This window comes from Electrophorus electricus, chromosome 5 (assembly GCF_013358815.1).
Source record: "Electrophorus electricus isolate fEleEle1 chromosome 5, fEleEle1.pri, whole genome shotgun sequence".
NCBI lineage: Eukaryota > Metazoa > Chordata > Actinopteri > Gymnotiformes > Gymnotidae > Electrophorus > Electrophorus electricus.
Genome location: NC_049539.1, coordinates 5,025,196 through 5,046,643, shown reverse-complemented (window position 1 = coordinate 5,046,643; position 21,448 = coordinate 5,025,196). Strand labels below are relative to the sequence as shown.

Sequence of the window (21,448 nt, the reverse complement as noted above, 5' to 3'; positions counted from 1 at the left end):
ATAGATTTTTCTTTTTTTTTTTTTATCACATATTTAATTTATAATACCAACTATTGGCTGGAACTTACGCCATGATGCCAGACAGGTGAAACACTTCAGCGGAGAGGTAAGCCATGTAGCTGTAGACAAAGACGAAGAGCGGCTCAATGACACGGATGTGTGAGGTGAAGCGAGAGGTGAACGCCGCCAGGAGGCCATAGATGGCGCCCACCAGGATGCCACCAAGGGACACCACCAGGAAGCACACGATGCCCAGGAACACGTCGATAAAAGTCACCTGGCCCACATGTGCATACTCCTCAAACAGGTGATACAGCACCTGGGAGGTGTAGGTGGGAGGAGGTTATAGACATGCGTCTAGCTTGTCATGAGATCTCCAAAAGCCATTTTTAGGCTCTAGATTGCAAACATACAATATTTTATAAGAAAGCACAACATTTCTCAAAATGACCCTGTGAAATACATCAAAATGCCTGAGTAAACAAAAGATGTTTCTTTTTGCTTTTGGTCTTGGAGAACAGACAAACAAGCACAGGCCCCACGGGTGTGCCTTGGAGCACTCACCACGGTGACGGCGTCATTGAGCAGCGACTCCCCAAAGACAAGGATATGTAGGAGCTCATTGATATGAATTTCCTCGAACACGGCGAGAACCGCCACAGGGTCCACGGCTGAAATGATGGCTCCAAAAAGCAAGCAGGGCAGCAGGGTAACTCTGGACAAGTTTGTGCCCTCGATCTGGCACACCCCATACAGCACACCGCCAATGAAGAAGGAGTTCCATAGGGTACCTACAACTGCAAACATGAGGATAGTGCCCAGGTTCTCAGAGAAGGGCCTTATGGGTAAGAAGTAGCCAGCGTCTAGGATGATGGGGGGCAGAAGGTAGAAGAAGAAGAGTCTGGAGCTCAGCAAAAGGGGGTTCTGTCCAATGAGCTTGAGCAGCATCCCCAACAGTAGGCCAACCACGATCAGCAGACAGCTCTCCGGCACGATGGACGACAAGCGAGGTATTAGGTGGAACCCTGCAGTTCAGATGGGTAGAGAGGTAGTGGTAGAGGGAGAGAGAACAGCAAAATGAGACACTAGCACAGTGTGGGTGATAATTATGTATCTGTCAAACCTTAACTTGCCCTAAAACTGAAATCTGAATGTGTGACTAGTACAGACTGACTCACACTAGTAGATGCAATGGCATTTTTAACAAAAAATAGGAAGAGACACTATAAGATGATAATGCACGGCGGTACGAGTGAAGCATGAGTGTGAGTATGAAACATCCTCATTCATTGTACCCATAGGAAGATGCATGCGTGAGCACAGACCTCAGACATCCTAATTGGTTTTGAAGTGAGCTAGACCGCGTTAAATTATTTAGTCAATAATGCGCATTAATCCAACATGTCCGTGACACCAGGTAGGTCAACCCACTGAAAATGACCGCAGGAGATTTTCTTATTCTGAATAAGTCAATTTATGAGCTTAGTCCAGTTTTCTTTAGAAAGCAAACAAGCCATTTACACATACACACCCACACGATACAATACAAGACTGTCTAGATAATAGCCTAGTTTTTTAACATAGCTTAGTAATTAACATTTTTCCAACCCATGGAAAACTGCATGATTTAGTAATTGTCCCAAACATTCAAATCTCCACAGATTTGATTAATTATTCCTGTACAATAGATAATGCCCAGTCTTCACAGGTTGTGCACAGAGGCCTTAGGTTAAAGAAGCTAGACAGAACACATATAGAGAGAGCATTAACAGATCTGCTATAGCCATTCTGCTTCTGCACGTCTGCAAGCAAGCATGTCCCTCGCAGGCCAATCCAGCACACTCATGTACACCCACGAATGCTGGACTGACCAGTCCAGCCAGAAGCATCTCGGGCCGCTAGCTCTGACTCAGCACCCGTCGCACTGGCCCGGCGCCTAGGCACGAAGCAGCCCTCTGAGAACGCCCTAATCCCTGGCACAAAGAGCGCCTGGAAAAATCTGAAATCCGAACCTTAGCATCACAAGTGTCCAGGGCACAGGCTCGCACACCAGCCACAGCCTGGGGGGCACAACATCCACTCCTTAACACATCCACGTACCACCAAGCTGAATGCCCAATTAATGCCAGGTCGTTAGCCCTGAGTAAACGCCAGCATCACCGAAACATACAAAAATCACTTTGCTAATAAGAAGCTTTTCAGCTGTGATGCTGTTATACAATTTCATATTAATATCATGTCTACTTCTCCCACCTTTAACCTGTGTTAATGAGATTGTGGAAGAAGCTAAATTTTCAGAGTGAATGGCTCCTTCTTAGAAGCAGGACTGGGTAACACAACAACCCTTTACTGCAGTAGACAACCTGATACCGTGTGGAATTTTCAGCATGACACAGCCATACCTTCAACACCAGGAGTAAACCCAGCTGGGATCTGGGCTTCCAAAAATTATTTTTTATTTTTTTCCAATTGGCACAGACCAACATGCGGTCAGCAGCCTGCTGCTAATTACACTGCATGGCTACTTAACATGCACGACTCTACCCCGTCATCTGCCTCGGTGTGCTAAATGTTATTCATCGCCTGCTGTGCATACGTAGTGTGCCTTTATCTGGCGCCAGTCCATCTGTGGCTGTATGAACAGATAGTTGCAAGACATGCTTTGCTGGTGGAAACTCAGTGAAGTAGATCGGTATGTTTGCAAATCATCAGCTTATCTGCAAATCATACGCCACAGTACAGACAGACCAGACTGCACTCAAACACAGTTCAGCAAAACTAGGGCTGTGTGATATTATTTGCCATTCGATATCGCAATAATAGTCTTCACAATACTGATCACACAGAAGGTTGCAAAACACATGAGGTCTCTTATGTACAGTATTTCTCTTTTTTGCCTGTGCTGCACAATCCTGCCCAACCTCAGATTCCATAGATGAACGTTCACTGGGCACTTTCATGAATCAAACCACTCATGATCCAAGAAGCTTAAATAGTTTGGGTAAGAATACAGCAGGGCAATCCTTCATCACAACACATTAAGGAATCACATCTTATGTCGTTACTACATACAAAGCATATCATAACAGCATATGGCAATCAAATTGCAATAAAGTATTTTTCTCAGCATTATGCAATCTTATTTGAAACCCAAACAAGTTGCTTATCAGACAGAAATGAATGGGTTTTTTTTAAGTGTTTGTAAGTTAAAGTTTTCTCCATCTAGAAAATGGAGGCCTACACCTTTACATGTTTGAGAGGAACAGGCCCAAACAAAGACTGCTGCTCACAATTTCATGCCACGCTACATCACAATGGCCCAAAGGCCATGACTGCATCATGCTGCTCGTCTCAGGTTTATTAGTGAAAGAGAGCAAAAGTCATGATTCCATGGCTCCTGCCAAGCACTGCATCCATACGGCACAGAGAGCTTTCACACACATCATCTACAGTGTTCTCACAGTATAATCTATCCTCTTTTGCTACTAAAAGGGCCCCTTGTGGCTGTTCTATGTGCTGTGGTTAATTGTGCGGATAAATCATGTTCTGCTAAACAGATTCTCCCAACAACTGGGTGAGGCAACAAGCTCGATTAAATACACGTTAATAGCCCGCCACCGAAGGAAAAGAAGAGACTTAGGCAAACGCCACATGCTGGGCAGCAGAAGGACTTCAGCACAGCCGCAATGTGAACCCCTATTAACATTCTAGGTGGATCTCCCTTTAGATTAGCTCTTATTTCTTAATTTTAAACAAAGTGTATTTTTGTCCTTGTGCCAGGTGAGCCAAAGTGCATGTGCAGAACAGCCTGCATATACAGCACATTCAAAATCATCTCAAACAGAGCAATTACAGCTGCTCTGTAGCGACTCTGCTATGATGTGATTAAACCCATGCCGGATTTACGAGCAATTTCCCAACCCTTGCCATAAATCAACACATCACCTAACTCAACTCGCTGTCTACAGAGAAGTCTAGGTTAGGAAAAGATGCTAGGTTTTAGCTCTAACACTACTGCACTCTGAAGTGATTCCTTACCTTAAAGATGCTGTAAATTTATTTTCTTAACATTTCAGCTAAATTGTACGTCCTGGTTGTTACTGCTAAAACAGTGTGGGTTAGTTAACCACCAAACTTCTATACAAAAAACTTTCCGCATGGTCTAGCTGAATTAACTCATGAGGAAAGTTCTCAACCATATTTGTCACGAATGCTTCAGTTGTAGAATTTCAGTGTAAGCACTAAGAGTGCACGTCTTTGCAGGAACGGGGACAAACGTCAGGCAGGAGAAGATCTGGACAATGACGGACTTTAGCAAGAACCAGAACATAGATTACAGCAGTTTACAGACACACCAGCCCTAAAAAAAAAAGAAAAAAAAAAAAAAAAAAAAGAATTGCAATCAATGCAAGGCTATGAGGCAAATTCACATTTTTGCACTTAAACTTACATTTAATCATTTGGAGTAATGGTGGCACATTTATGGTTTTGAGCGTAAAGAGCTGTAAGAGAAGGACAGAGTCTGATCTTGAATCAACACTCCCAGTGTAAGATAGGCTAGGAATACAGCAGACTTTGAGCCATGGTTCAGTGTATGGCTGAATGACTCCCTTCTTAGGCCAGTAGCATTCGGTCTCAATATCCCACTCTGGCACAAATGGCAGGTAAGACAGGACAAGACATCCTGTTGAAGAAACGATATTTGCATATTGCATTTAAGCCCTTTTATATTCAATTATTCAGAAGGCATATTGGCATTGATTGAGTGAATCTGTGTAAAAGATGTCAGTCTATATACATGACTATCAGAAATGATTATTACATTACAAGGACGTGAAGGTTTTTTGGGGTTTTTTTCCTCCTCCAATTCAAAAGGCACTGAAGTGAATAATTACTGAAGCTCATTCAACATACAGATGGGAGTTGGTACGCCTTGAGCAGAGAGACAAACAAAAGCGCCCACAGCAGCTACCAGCTGAGTGGTGGAAATGTAGAGGAAGTATGAAGCAACTCACCCATACAAGGCCCCATCTGCCACACAACGAAACAATCAGACGAATATACACACACTGGCACGCACGGACATACACTCACGCACACTCGCACGCACACACGGCCCCTTTGAAAGTTCAGGCTAAAGTCTCCCACACCCTGCCTTCTGTAGAAGCCTGAGTCAGGGATACGTGAGGCCCTCAGGGAATGGCTTCTATTTCAGGAAGAAACTCCATTATTCTGTTATGTTACGAAAGCACTAAAAGGGACGGACACTTACATACACATAACAAAACTCACATAGCATGTTAGATATACGACACTGGAGATATACGACGGAATCAGACTTGTTTTCTGTATGAAAAAGAAATTACTTTAGCATTTTTACTTGTACATTAGTTTTGAAGGTATGAAGCAGCACAGAGTGTACTATAATCACAAGCTGTGGGAATGATGATGGTTAAAAACCTCTTAACTTGAAGGACTTGTCACATATTTGCAAAGCTTCTTAGACCAGAATTACTCATCCAGCATCAGTTTTAAGATAACCATCACCATAAACGGGGCAGAAGACTGATTCCAAACCAGGTATTAGACCAGTGATGCAGTAGGCCGTGGGCACATTTTAAAATGGTTGCTGTTTAAGGTTTGAGGATGAACCTCAAATGTGTCTCTCTCCAAGAAGTGAACAAGTAACATAAGAATAGATCTATGAGTTAGAGGTAGTCACAGCAAGTGTCTGAGAAAATTGAGTAGACATCATAATTAGACAGTGTCAGCGTGAGAGGGAGAGAGCTCAAGAGTAAGAGGGTGAGCGAGCAAGCCAAGGAAGGAGGGGGGGGGAAAGATGCTGATCAAGAGTGTGACCACCAGAGCCTGAACAGTAAAATTACCCACCATGCTTTGCTGTTCCCATGCCAACACAAAAGAACCGTAGACCTGCTTGCTTTATTGGGAATTAGAAAGAAAGAAAAGAGCGGGTGACTCATCGGCGCCCTCTGCCAGCACTCCTGAAAGGACGGCCCCGTCCCCTCCACCGCTCTGGGCCCTAGTCTTCCTTAATGCAGTCACACCGCCCACGCACACAGAACCGGCTATAGAAGTGCCACCAGACAGGCGGAAAGAGCCAGGGAAGCTGCATGGAAATTGTAACGAACAGGGGGCTCTAAGCCAAACAGGCAAGGGTTTGTCCACCTCGATCAAAACACGACCTGGCCACATTCTTCAGCAGCTGCTTTGTATCTGACAAGGTCCCGAGGGCGTCCTGCCATCCAGTGAAGTTCACTGTTCACACTTGGCTTTGGTTTTGTTGATCAGCAATGAACGACAGGGTGCACAAGTCAAGCCACTGGGTAAAATCTTGACTTTAAAACAAACAAAAACAACTGATTGAGCCACACAATCCTGACCTCAGCCAGTTTAAATAATGCACTCAAGAGTTTACAACCCCACAGCATTAAAAAGACGTCGTCCAGGAATCTCTCCCGAGTCACTTCAAATTTTAAGAGTGGCATGAGGCGGACGACATGAGACAGACATCGTCTCCATTACTGAAAGCATATTTATTTATCACTGTTCTCAGGAAAATCTGCTGACCCAAGGCTGGCTCGTCACTGCCTGCACATCTCTGTTCACTGGAGATTAAAGGGTGAAAACTAATGTTAGATCAGCACTGTCGCTGTCTAGATTACTGGGATTTTCAGACAGCGGTCTGAGATTTGCTGTGGTGTCCTCACGTGGCTGCATCTCAGGGCTGCACAGTGTAAAGTCCTGATGAATGCTTCCATCGTATCTGTAGGTAACGCTACAGAGGGCAAAAGACCGATCAGCACTCGGTGGAAGCTTCCCCTCCGGCGTCCTGTATCCCGCCAACAGCTATCCCGCGAGGCTAGTGCGGAAAATGTGGGAAACCTCAGCGCTATTCATCATGCATAAGAAAAACAAATGGAGACTTATGCCGTGCCTTGCCGAGGAATGTGATTCTTCAGGTTATGGAGCAGGGTTTCCACATCCCTCTATCCGGTTACGCCCAACCACACCATCAGAGATTCTCAGACAAAGCAGACAGTCTCAAACCCAGCCCTGGTAAACTCTACAGTGACGTCTGGCTTAGGTACAATTAGTCTGCAGAATCAGTCAGAGTAACCAGTGTGATTGGTTACACATCTTGCCACGTCATCTCACAATTTGGCAGGAGAAAATAAGTAGTTCTGCATCTAAAATATGTAGCCCCTTCCCCAAAATGGCTGACACCATGACACTGGAGTCGCATGTACATGACGATCTAGAAACCCAGTGGTGTTAGTATCAGCCAAGCACCAGCAGAAAGTATGACTAATACCGATTCTGTCGCCCAGCACCTCATTCTGTACTTCAACGTTCCCAGCTCAACGAGAGATTGCGACTGGTTGCCAGGTGAGAAATATGTAGAAAACACAATATAGATGCAGGGGTCTGTTTGTATGAAAGGGGGAATGAGCAAGGGAGAGAGAGAGAGAGAGAGAGAGAGAGAGAGAGAGAGGGAGGGAGGACAGGCCTAAAGGACAAGTCTGGGGCAGATAAACACAGGGCCGGAGAGCTGTCAGATAAATGACAGGGAGCTCTCTATTGGATTAAGTGGCCACTCTTCTGCATGAAGGAGTACGGGGGGGGTGAAATGGGGAAAATGAAGTCCACTAGCATTGCGGGTCTCAAATCTGCCACAGTCACGTCTCCTGCATAAAACTGCTTGTTCCTTTACATTGCTCCTGTACTGCCACCATCCTTCAGTCCACTGATACATTAACAGAACTGGACTGGTACACTTCACACTTTTTTTTTTTTCCTTTCAAGGGACTCGAGGCTCATTTACCAACCAAGCTTAAGAAATTTCCTCTCAAAACCCACTTATGTTGGTTTCATGAAGATTCTGACATTCAAGCAAAGTTTTATCTAGGATTTGTTCTACCATAAGAACAGACTCTATCCAAGTTCAAGAGCACTGACATTTGAATACTGACATATTTGTGCAAAGATTTTCTAATTTTCAAAGTTAGCTACTCCACCCCCATTTATTTATAGAGAGGTAACCCGGCTAAAATGGCATTTTACTATTAGTGAACGTGAACATGTGAACCGATACAGTTATGATGCTGCACACTCGCTGCCTTGGCTTCACTCCTTCTCTGCTCCCCTTAGGTAACATTACTAAAAAGGTTATCAAACAACTTCAAAGAATCGTTTTAAAGTCTGCCTTGAGCTTAATTATTGCTGGTATAATTGTAAACCTTATCTAACGTTGGGAGCGCGAGCCCCAAAAATAAATAAGCCCGTGGTCAACTGATAAACAAAGTCACGCTTGAAGTCTCATGCCTTTATATGGGGACTGGCGAAACGAATACTTCTGCTAATTGGGAACAACTGGCCAGCGTTTTCAGTTTACGAGGCTAATGGGATTAATCATTATAAGAACAAAGATGCGAACAGTTCTGTGGGTTTAAGAGCACGTCATGAGTCTGATGTAGACTTTTTTAATGACCTCTCAAGAACAAAAGGAAAAAACTTTGAGAGGTATTTGTGAAAGATGTTCCAGGATGACAGCAATGCGCTTTGAAACCTCTTGAAACCTCTGTTCACACATTGAGCTTTAAGATGTGGTGATGTGTAGACAGATTAAGGGATGACTGCAGACAAAAGGATAAACGTGCCAATAACTAATTTATGTATTCTGTACTGTAGCACTGTGTGGTACTGAATACCCCTCACTTGCTTGTTGGTGTTTCTGAAAACTTGTGTTTAAAATACAAAAACAATAAAATGAAAGTTTTCAATATAAATCATAATCATTACCCAGTAAGCACTAGCATTGCATGCATATATATGTATATGCAAGTGATCATCATATATCAATAATTTTGTATTTTGCACCATGTATTTTTCTTATCGTCAAAAAATTTCCACTTCCCTGATTTCGCCAGCATTCTCTCTGGCTTTGACAGCTTCAAGAGAATTTGTGCGGTGTTCTGTGCTCTGATGTGATGAGATATTGCATTATAAATACTGTATATCAATAATATTAACAAGCTCTATAATTTATTCCACATTTTATATTTATTGTATATTAACAATAACCACTAACAAATCTTAATACCATTGTAGGTTAGGTATTAACAACATATGTATTTTTTGCAAAATAAACAATAAGATTCTAAAAACAAAACATGAAAAATACCCATGTCTCTTTGAACTATTACATCCTTTATTGATCGTTGTAAATTGAAAACAGCTCACCAACAGGTCGCAGGTGTTTGAGGTACAGCTCCAAACCCCAGGCAGAACAGGTAATCCTACAGATTCCTTCAGCAGACCAAAGATTCAGCGAGATTTACACCACAGCTCACCAAGCTCAATAACTCTAAAGAGGACAAGTCCAAATGTTTGTTGAGCACTTTAACTCATAACAACAGACAAGAATAACTGAATCCATACTAGTAAATATATCGGATAAATACATAAATATGTCTCTTCATGTCCGATTGTGCATTCACTGCCAGTAGGCCTACCTGGAGCATGTCAGCAGTAAGCTCCTGGTACCTCACTTTTAGTTTGCTGCGTCAGTTCCAATATTTATGCAACATCCCCACACCAGATGAAACAGTTTCACACACTCTCTGTGAATACAGGGTGTTAAATTAAATGCACTTCAACTAAAAACAAGAATAAACAGAAATCACTGAGCACCCGCTAACTGAAACTGATATCTGTCTTCTTTTCTCAACTCTTTTGAAAAAGGCCCTCCTCACAAAGACACGCTTGCTTACTCTGGTGCCTGCACATGCAAAATAACAGAACACAGGGCAAAATCTGAAGACAGCTTAGCCTAAGTGTTCTAAAAACAAACAGCCTACAGCAGCTAGAAACTCCTTCTCAAAATCAGGAAGCTCAGCATAATCCCAAGTCTCTTTGAGTACATTCTGTTTATTCAAAACATTTTAAGCAACACTGGGCCTTAAGGTCACATTTGACTCTTGCAATATCTGTAGTTCCTATAGAGAACAACAAACTCCTGAAGAACATGGCAGGAGAGAAGAAACAGGCAGGCTGTATTTGAGGCATGCATATGTTTAGGTTTAGATTGTTAACTAATCTGATATAGACTCCAGCAGTAGAAACGGTGAGTCATGGTGGGCTGAAGTAGTCAGCAAGCTCTCAGGTGACTCGCACTTTTGGGGCTGAGAAACTTGCTAAGGTTACAGGACAGTCAACTGAGAACTGGACTGAGACTGCCCATACAGATGTATTAGGATGGCATTGTTAAGTGGTGTGGCTCCACCCTCTTCACTGACCACCTGAAGGGGGCAGAGCATTTCTATGATCCCCTTGATTAAGGGTGATTTTGGCCTTCCCTCCACCACAGATCAGTGTCACTTTGTAAACGTAAATGTGAGCTACAAGGGGAGGCAGGATGGAACAGATAACACAGCAGCTTTGGAGCCACTTGCTCCTATACGCCCTGTGTAGTCCATCACTGTATTTGGGTCATAAGTGGCTTGCGCAGTTACCGAAGTGTTTCATGACTAGCCGTGGTGAATTTATCCACTGCAAAGAAAAGTGAGAAAACAGAGACCTGTCGATGTAACTGCAGAAAACAGGAACTGCTTTGTAGTGGCTTTGTACATGTTTGTTCAGGGCAACACAGCTTGTGCTGCTTATGGCAAATACTGCACGAAGCTGAAAAAAAAAAATGTGCAGGGTTTTAATACAGATAAAAATCTAGTTTCCTCCAGTCAGTCTAAGGATGTCATGATCCATTACATTTCTTAGCTGAAATGTGGAACAGGGCTATGAACAACAGAACACATTTTACATGTTCAGATACAGCTGACGAGGTGATGTGTGAGGTGACAGACAAGAACGCAACAAGCACTTAACACGAACACTGCTGACATCTGGACTTTAACAATGGTTTAATGCCTTTGAAACCTGTTCAAAAAAATATAGTCAAGATTGTATTTTTTAAAAAGGGACTCAATATTTAAGCTGTTTGTAGGACAAAGAGAAACATCTCACCACCAATCCAGGACCTCCTTATCAGCACCCATTAGTTGCATGCAGGGGCTTAAGTACACAGCCCTGTTGTGAGGCAATGGCTGCCAACCACATCAACTGTTACTGCGTTAGATCGCAAATGATCGCAAATGATTCAATGATGCAGTCACACCTTGGAGAAAGGAGTCACGTTCTCATAATCGGTGGAGACTCCACGTTGGTACACAATGCGTTAAGTTTTGGAGCGCCACATCCACACATATCTCATCACAGTCCTGATTGTTCTGGTCACACACAACAATCTAATACACCTCTCAGGAGAACCTTGCAGTTTATACATGGGAGTGACCGACACCTGGGGGCAAAATCATCACCAACAACACCAGTGGTAATGGACTATATGAGCCAATATGGGGTGGTGCTGCTGAATATGTCAACAGTCATAGCCCACATGGGCTACATTTTCATTTCAGTTTAGGATTCAAAAATGTTCCAAGACCCATTTGTCAAATTGGTTCATAACAAAACTAGCCTAACAGAACAAAAAAACAAAAACAAAAAAAGAGGACTAAGCAGGAAACCTTAGAATATGATGGAAAACTACTGGCCAAAAATCACCCCAAAAGAACAACTTGAGCATGGGTGTGATGAAACATACTCTGCCCTAGTCTCTCATGCTGGCTGGACCAATGGCACAAATTAAACAACCCTGTTACATCATCAGTGTCACCTAACCTACCAGACCAATTTTCAAAGTGACACCTGCTCCACCATTTTGCCATGCCTCACTGCTACTGGGAAACTCAGCTCGTGCTAGAGGCACTGGGCAGTTTCAGATGCCAGGTTATCATAGGGCTTTTATTATGTAAATGACTACTGCCGATGACATCTGCGGGATATGCTATATTCTAAAGAATGACTTCACTCTCACTAAAGTGGCACAGACCAGAAAACAGTAAAAATCCCTCAAGGCCTCCACAAATGTCATACAACAGAAATGCTTCCTACTGACTTCTGCTTTGAGCAACATGAATTTTATATATATAATATATATATATATATATATATGCAAAAACTCATTAGTCTAAAATGTTATATATTCCTTTATACCAAATACATACTGAAAGCTGAGTGAATACTGAATTTAACCATGAAAGACTTTAAACAAGGTAACTAAAAAAATCTTCAAACTAACTGAAAGCCTGTCCAATCACATTCCCCACTGACAGAGAAGTGGTTTCATGTTAATGGACATTACCGTAGGACTGCAACAACTACTAAAATGCAGCTGGCAACAAATCGTTATCGACTGATGGCTTGATGGTGCTTGCGCTTCCCTTTACAATGATGCAACTGGAAGGAAAAATCCAGATACCAGAGCCTCCAGTACAGCATCATTCATGACCCACAAAGTAAAAAATATGGAAACATTTTCACTTTTATTTTACCTAAAAGATATTTTCTTGTGTAAAAACTGAGCTCACCTGGCATAGTGCCATGATTGACTGATGTGTGCATCTTACATAAAACACACAGCATAGCCAACTAAACTCACACAGCCAGCTAAAAGCACATTTATTTACACAGCACTTTTTACAACAGCAGATGTTACACATCAGTTACAGATGTGCGAGTCCAAGCCCCCTGTGAGCAAGTCAAAGATGACAGTAGCAAAGTAAACCTCCCTAAGAACGGGAGGAAGAAACCCTGAGAGGCTGCAGGACTCACAGGGGGAAGCCATATTCCTCTGGTTGACATTTGACACCACAGCAGAAACAAAACAAAGCACAATGATCCAGAAACTCAGACTGGAAGTGAAGTCAGAAGTGAACAGAGCAGCAGCACCCAATGTTCAGCTAATGCCTTCTTCGTATCATTGGCTGACCGGATAAATTACATGGACCCCTGAAAACGTAGGTTTTTATAAAACCTTATTTTCAGTATTTTCATGTGGCATGATCAAACATGTTTATGTTTTGTGAACACACTTGTTTACTGCCATTTGAAGTGAAGTCTCTTATATTAAATATTAAATTACATGATGTTACCAAAACACATAGAAACTATTTATCATTTGATGAGCAATAATTTAAACATCAATGCAAAGTTCATATAGAACTAACCCACATACCAACAGTTATTAATAATGTATAGACATTAAACATTTATGCTTATAAATCTTGACACAGCAAGTGGTTCAGGTTTCACCTGCATAACAAGAACACTGAGGGTGAACCTGCAGCGGGAACGAAAAATGCCGTTTACATCAGAGTTTCAATTTAACCAATCAAGTACTTCTGGAGGGAGAGGCATCGGTATCCATCAGGGTATCTGCAGCAATCCAAACCACGAAAGAAGCAGAGACTGTGAGCCATGCCACACCTCCCAGTCCGGGGAAAGGAAGTCCTGCAGTCCAGGAGCTCTGGAGTTAGGGCCTCGCTGACGGAAGATGTAATAAATAGAAGGTCCAGCCCAAGGAAGTGCAATGGTGGAAGTGATGACAAAACAGGCGATCAGCTCCAGTTACAAAAGCGTGAAACTCAACGGTTAGTAATATTAATGAGCTCACTACTCATTTGACGACATGTTCACCATGGCTAATCATTCACCACCCAAAGAAGGCAGCTCTGTTTTTTATTTGTTAACGCCTTGAGAAACTATTTAAGGGAAGCTCTAAAAAACAAGTTGGATGTGTGCTACACAAAACTAGATATGTTTGCAACACCAATGTAATGTGTGACTTTGTGGGAAAAACACTTTGTGTGAAGCTTATCATGTGTACAGCTGTCACTCAAGAGTTGCCTGGGGTCACCTCTGATATTGCTTTACTTCACAGACAGTGAATTAATTACAGCCTTCTCAGGTCAGCCACAGCAGTTCGTGGGAGTGATGGTCTGTGTTTGTGTCGCCTGTGTAATCAAAGCACTTTACAAATGCCACTGCCAAACAATTGCGTGACTTGTACTTCCCCAATTTAAGGCAAATTTGCTAAAAATGTTCAGTAGAATGTCATGCCCCTGTAATTTCTAGGTGATGTCTTGTGCCAGAAATCTGACATGCATCCATTGCGATTTTGGGAACGGATGAGTAGGCATGTTTAAACACAAGTCGATACATTTTTCTAGGAAATGGTAAAAAGGTAGTGTGGTAAAACTGAACCATCTTCCATATGTAATAATTTTTAAAAAGCATCCTTACACACTACACCGAAACGCTTCCTGTTTGCCAAAACTAAAACTAAAACTAAGAGCGGCTATTGTAAATACCCAATCTTAACTTCTTTGGAACAGATATCAGTTGTTGTCTCCCACCCCCAATCTGTGGAGTGACATGGCACCTCGTATAAACCACACTCAGAAGTGAGTTACAGAAGCAGAAACTGTTTCACACCTAAAGAACAGAATAGTATTAATAATAAAAGATAATAACTTGGCTCAGAGACAATACCAAACCAAACACCCAAACAAACTTGTCTAACACAACGCTGAAAGGAAAACAAATTCTACGAGGAAACAGAACTGCTTGATGATTTTTTTTTTAATGTCATTTGTACTATGGGCAGCATACAAGGTAAGCACGTCCACAGGCAGACATTCAGGGGCATTTGCATACACATGCTTCACCAGCACAAGCTTTTCATGCCACTTTACTTTTCATTTCATTTCATTTTCTTCCCTCCCTGTGCTCAGTGCACCATGTGGGTCTCCATTTCACCTCACTCTCCTTCTCCTCATCTCTCCCTTATTCTCCCTCCGTCTCCCCTTGTCTCATATGAGTCATTTGTCCAGCAAACAGTGGCAATGCAAAAACAGAAACACTCAAAATCCTTTTTTCCCAGGGAGCGATAATGACAGTGAAGGCAGTCAAAGTGCCAGCAGTGTGCATAACTGTCTCTTCCTCTCCTCCCCTCTCTGCCTTTCTCTCTCCCTCCTCCTCTCAGGTAGAGGATGGTCATGTTCAGAAAGCCTTAGGGGATCATATCAGATCGGTCTGTATAGCTTCTGCAGAACTGATGCAGGCACTTGGATTCTTCCCTTAGCAGTCTGTCTGAACATGATGAGAACTGAACAAACCAACCAACTGTCTGAGGGCCCCGGGCCCCTCTCACCCTGATTTGCAAGAGGAACAAGAATGTCACGGGGTCTCTGGCTTCAGTCAGCCATTGGGCTCGTGCGCCGGTGCAGAAGCCATCCATGGCCAGCAGGCAGCCAGAGACCGGCTGCTGACCGGAGGAATGGGACTTGGGTGCAGAAGAGGCAGAACAAACCGCCCTTTCAGGTGTAACGGGTTCTCATGCTAGAAAGCAGCCACATCGTGGCGGCACAGTTTAGAGCTTTCCTTGTACAAAGTGCTTCACCTCACTTAGGGCTTGACAGTTAGCTCATATGTCAGCCTGGATGGAACATTCGACTGCACCCCCCAGGGCATCCCGAGATGTGGCACCTCAGGAGGGCTCCACCCCCTACCAACCCACACATAGCATTACATTATGAGCACAGTGTGAAACAGCTAATTAGGGAACTGACCGGCTACCAAACACAACCCATTTGTGACCTATTGTACACATCCATTTTTAAGCAGACCCAAGAAGTTGTTCCAAGCGATGTGGGGCAATCACCCCTCACTACCGTAGCCACCAAAATACTTCCACAAGCAAAGGCAGCACATTCAGGCTGGATGGCATCATTCATTATAGGAATGAGGGGATTTAAGGAAGCTCTGCCAAAACTCGCTCTTTATTTACAAAGATTTATTTATTAAAAACACCTTAGAGGCTGTAACACACCCACCACCATGAACAGTTTGTGTGAACCAATGTCCAATTGTTCGGCCGTGTCTGATTATGGGAATGTTTCTGGCAGAACAGTTTTGGACGGCAGAGTGCACTGAACAGAGCCGCAGCACGGACATACGTACAAACAGCTGCAACACTGCTCTGCTGGTACACTTCTAGCTGTGCAAAAGTAGGTATACCAGGTCAGGGTCACTGCTGTGTTGGCTCCGGCACCCAAACAATACCTGGTCAGCAGTGGTCAGAAACTAACCAGTGAAGAACATGAACAATGTATGTCAACAGACAGAGTAACTGTAGGCCTTTCAAGTACAAGACGTTTCTATTATCTAAATCTTTTTAATAAGGTTGGTGGTGAGTTACGTTGGAATTACGTTAAACCAGCCTGACACACCTGTAAGATACGAGTACCTTAGAAGCTGCGCTATGAACGTAGCTGCTTGACGTAGTGGGATTTTTTCTAATAAAAGTGGTGAATGTGTAGAGTTCAATGAGGTCAGATCAGCAATACAAGTAGTAACTCAGGACCGACAAATCAACCTGTCACATCCGAAGGTCAATGAAGTACTGGACCGTCTGTACAGAAATATCAGTAACGTACAATATAATGAGGGAGAAAGTCCCCAAACAGAAATATATACAAAAACAACTCACCTAATTTCATCAGGGAAGCCAGCAGAATCCACAGCAATATCAAGAAAGGATTTTCGACCGCCTTGTAATCAAAGGACAGCACAGGGAAAGCTTTTTTGGTGTGGGTGCTCTGGTTGGTACCCCCGTGGGCCGGAGCGTGATCGCGGTGTGCGCCCTCCCCGTCCCCGTGTCCGATGGGCATGTCCGGAGAGCTGGCCGCGCCGAGGGGCATCAAGAAGAACCCCGCGAGCAGCGCCGCCGCGATCGCGCCCGACCGAACCCTGCAGCCTGCCAGTGCGGGCGCGCGGAAAAGTGGCATGCTGCAACGGCACTGTGCGTGTCACGCTTCCAAGCAAACGAAATAAAGTGCGAAGATGTCCGCCGAATTACACGCTAAAGTATGTCCAGGGCCACAGCGCATGCTAGTCAGGGGAGCCGTGCTACGCCAAACAGTCTAAGCATCATCTTCTAGGCTGCTACGCTTTGAAACGGACTACCTATCGACACTTCGTTACCTGTCCAACTGCTAGCCTTTGCTCCACTGGTCGGGCACTCTAGGAAACTTCGCTGCTTATCTCGCAGGCTAATTATAAGGTACACACCCTTTCCAGATTGTTAGCCAACGTTAGCTGTATGCGAACCAGGAAATGTAGAGCGTATGCATCTCTAGCCACGACTGTACAGCTCCCGAAGAAATGCAATCGCCATTTCGGACATTTTATATACCACTAACTTCCTGCGCTAAAAGTCGACCTGTGTAAGTGCGAAGCTGTTGACCGAGGGCTGACCATGTTAAAGTATCCTCAGTGTCATCGCTCGAGACGCAGTCCGCAGCCGGCGCTCGAGCGCTCAGCATTCAAGGCGCATGGAGTACATGTTCATTTTTGTTCAATATCAGCCTTGTTACGGCAACGGCGGAAAACGCAAATGACATTCACTGCCAGCGGGTCCAAAGATCCCCAGGCGAGACACCGAGAGTGCTCGGACCCGCGTTGGTTTGAATTTAGCGCGTGACTCGAGCGCTGTCCGGTGTGCACGAGAAAACTAAAATAAGACTCGCATCAAACTCGAGTGGAGACGCAGCCCGTCGATCTCGTGCCTGACGTCATCCGCGCAGACTTCCTAACCACAGACAGTCCCAGTGCGATAACGAGCTAAACATACCGTCGAAGGATCACTGGGGTGCTGATTCAACAGAACCGATAAAACACGCTTTGGAAACGTTTGAAATAATGCAAGAAAGAAAATAAGCGGGTGGAGAGTTCCTTTTATTTACTGCGACTACAGCGACATCCGGTGGGAAGGAGGGTTTCGATGACCTTGTCTTAAAAGAAGCCATTCAAAGCGCATCTTCTCGATTGAGCTGTTGCAAACGCAGGCAATTCGTGCTCTAGTCATTTCGTGTTAGCTTTGATGTCTGTGCTTAAAAACTGCCGGGCCTCTCTTTGTTTCACGCGCTCCTCCTAAGCACGGGCACAAAAGAGCTGCATCCCGTTTCACCCTTCACTCTTTAGCCCAATGCCATTGAATCAAACGGATTTAAAACTGCAATGCAGCTTGGACCGCGGCCAAGAATGTTTGGCCCCATCACCAGAGGCCATGCCGGTCCTGAAAATATAACACCGTGCAGGCATGCATGCAACATTCTGCATTCACTATTGTGGGACTCACTATTGAGTCAAGATGGATACCCATCTTGTTTAAATTTTATAAAAACAGTTTAAATGTAACTTAATTGTAAAATTATTGAATGGAAAATTATCATAACATTAATGAATAATTTAAATATAAGAAATATACATTAACCTCTTCAATTCAAATGAATAATCATCTTGCTCAGCAGCAGATTTTGGAACAAAGTGTACACACGATGGAAAGGCCTGTTGGTGGCGCTTGAGGAAATGTCTACCAAATCAACAGGATTCTTCCGCTTGGGGTTTGGATTGTGCACACCAAATTTGGTGGCAGTCCAGCCATTATTTTCAGATATATTTTGTTCTCAGTTGGGTGATGTATTGTCTTTCTTTTTGTCTTTGGAAAATAGATTTATCTTTAGGAAGCTGAGACAAGATGCACTGTAGTAAGTACTGTTCAAGACTGCTTTGGGGTGGGACTGAACCATTTCATGTTAAGGGAAAGGGTTCAAACAGAGTCTTTCCAGTTGTTTACTTTTTGCGAAAGAATACTACAATTGTAAATATAATGTATTTTTCCTAGTACACTGTAAATAAAATATTCTGTTAGTGATGATAGGTTAAAAATGAATGGTTTCATCATTTTTAGAGCCCTGTCAGTCACTGGCCCTTAGAACCATCCCAGTTTTCCTCTCCATAAAGCATAGCTGACTAGTTATGTAAAGCTTTTATACTGTATGAAATCAAGCGCTATTTTAATTAGCTATGCATGCAAAAGTGTTGCCTAAAAGGAATTTAAATCACGCCTACCATCTCAAATAACACATTTGCTAACTAGTGTTCTTCTCCCCTCTGTTAAACTAGGTGAAAAAAGCACATCATTGTGCAAAAAAGCAACAGCCTTAATTACATGCTCACCTGTTCTTCCAAATGACTGCACTGTTTTTAACCATGTATGATGACATGGTAATCAGATAAACACATGGGTGTCTCTTATTCTCCAAACCATATTCACCAATGTTTGCTTGTGTAAAACAGGATAAATGTTTGTGCATGTTGTAGTATTCTTGATGTAGTTGTACAATCTAATTGTTATGCATTGTTGGAAGTAACTAGGTACCACTGTTAAATGACAAATAAGCAGAATTCTGTACCAAAATGCCATTCCTCAAGCCAGACTGTCAGAAGTTGTACATGTGGTCATACTGGGAGGATCTTGTGGGGGCTCCATGTTTACTGCCTTTGGGACAAACATCAACCTTATTTATAGTAAATCCATGATATTTATGAATTCAGGAGTTTCACAATCCAGTTCTGGGGTGTCTTAATGTGAAACATATGGATTAGCTTTAAGAAATATACAATTCTGTTTCATTGCAACTATTCTTATGTTTTCACCATAAACATGGCTTGAAGGAACAGCTTTTGCCCCATTCATCAAGAATTGAACAACTTTCTATGTTTTAACACTTCACTTCCTTCTACTCCAGCCATCATGCCCACGTTTGTTTGTAAAGAACATGGGAGCTAATTGCTATTACACATGTAATGCATGTAAAACACAACCCACTGCCCCCCATTTACCGCCCTGTCCTGTGTTTAGTCATAGTTTAACTACTGTATAGTGACCTGTATCATTTATTTCAGTCTTGTACACAGTTCATTACATGTTTTAACATCTATTTACTCTATTTCTTGTTTGCACTTCTATTTTATGTCAAATATTACATCGTATCCTAGAGAAACTCTATTTTTTGTCTCACCTTACATGTCTGTCGTGAAAAGGAATGACAATGCTTACTCTGACTTTGACTTTATTCTGCTAATAATTCTAGCATGTAAACATATGCAAGAGCTCATTATTTGTTCATTTGATGTCCATGGCATCTATTATGTCACCTCTGAGCAAGAAGGAATTTTGATCTATTTCAGAATGACCTTTGAGTACTTGCAGGTTATGTGTAAAGATATCTGTAGTTCTGTAGCTCTCTATGTGACCTTTCACGTGAAGTGCCCAAGCCATGCAAACTAGTTTGAGAATTTGTGCATGATGGACTCTGAAGGCCAGTGAGGTCCATGCTTGATCCAAGGGCATCAGGATTCCTGATGTTGCATTGCTGTAAATAACTTGTGCAACATAACACGTTTTCCATTGCCTTGGTTTAATGTAAAACAAGTGTATTCAGTTTGATATTGAGAGGTCCGGTGGGTAGAACAGCTGATCATGATTATAGCTGACCCATTAACCTCCTTATGAATGTGTTATTTTCGACATACAATAAAGTTTCGGTGTGATTTCAATTTGGCATTAAAACATTCTGAAAAAATAATAGGGCACATATTGATGTAGCCAGGGAACACAAGCCACATTTATCCATGTATTCCTGGTTTTGTTCCTCTGGCTTCACAGCTGTACATCCATCAGGGTATAGGGAGCAAGTGAACCCAAGGCCCCCAATACATGTTGCGCATGGAGTTCTTGGAAACCTCTCAGTTCCATGGCTGTGGTAAGTTAAACTGCAGTACCTCATGTCTGCTTCAAATGATAAAGGTCAGAACACGTCTGCAGAAAGGGTTCACCATGTAAAACCTTTAGGTTTACGTTAGCCTTCCAAAATGGGGAACATTTTGTGACAAATACAGAAAATACAAACTTGGCACCTATAGTAGGTTGCGTGGTTGCCGTGCACCCATGGCCAACTGTATGGCGAATCCACCGGAAAGCAGTATCTGTAAAACCATACCATATTCTTTTGCTTAAGAAATATCCAAGCTATACACAGTTTGTGGTCATTTTCATTTCTACTGTCAGCTGCGAACATGCTGCATCCAAAGATTCCGACATTCTTTAAATGGTTGGTTTCCATAGAATCATGCAGTGCGTTTTCAAGATTCAATCAGAATACGTCTGATACATTAAACAACTACTGCTCGTCACATTTACCACCTTTTTGGTTGAATAACAAAATGAAATAAACCCAATAAAGTCCATGTGCACGCATTGTTCTTGCTTTTTACAAAGTAGCAACAATTTGTGCTGGCTGATTGCTCAGATATTTCATTTTTTTTACTGGGGTTACTTACAGTTTTATGTATTTGGTTAGTGTGGGATTTATGCAATTTCTGTAGCCCATATCTAGGCTTCTTCACTTGCACCCATATACTGAAAACGTAAGCTCTGTTGGAACACAAGACAATGACAGTTAGCATGAGTTTAAAATGGACAATTGCAGAAACCGCAATCGCAAGCTAGCTCCCCACTTACATTTAGCATTAGGAATACTGCAGTCATAATTTTACTTGAGTCACTCAATTTAAAACGTGCCCTGCCTTGTAGCAAAATAACTCGTCTGTTGTTTGCAGCCATTTT

General features: G+C 42.8%; 1 protein-coding gene across 2 annotated transcripts in view; it reads right to left on the bottom strand.

The window, feature by feature from the left end:
* The window catches only part of slc9a1a (solute carrier family 9 member A1a), a 35,104-nt gene extending 14,725 nt beyond the window's left edge, over positions 1-20,379 (bottom strand). For both annotated transcript variants that reach the window (XM_027019918.2, XM_027019922.2), the window contains exons 1-3: positions 16,466-20,379; positions 565-1,025; positions 69-319 (exon numbers count right to left, since the gene is read on the bottom strand). In XM_027019918.2, coding sequence (XP_026875719.2) covers positions 69-319; positions 565-1,025; positions 16,466-16,763 — 1,010 coding nt within the window. In that variant the 5' untranslated portion in view covers positions 16,764-20,379. The remainder of the gene's footprint in view (positions 1-68; positions 320-564; positions 1,026-16,465) is intronic.
* Between the last annotated feature and the right edge of the window lie 1,069 nt (positions 20,380-21,448).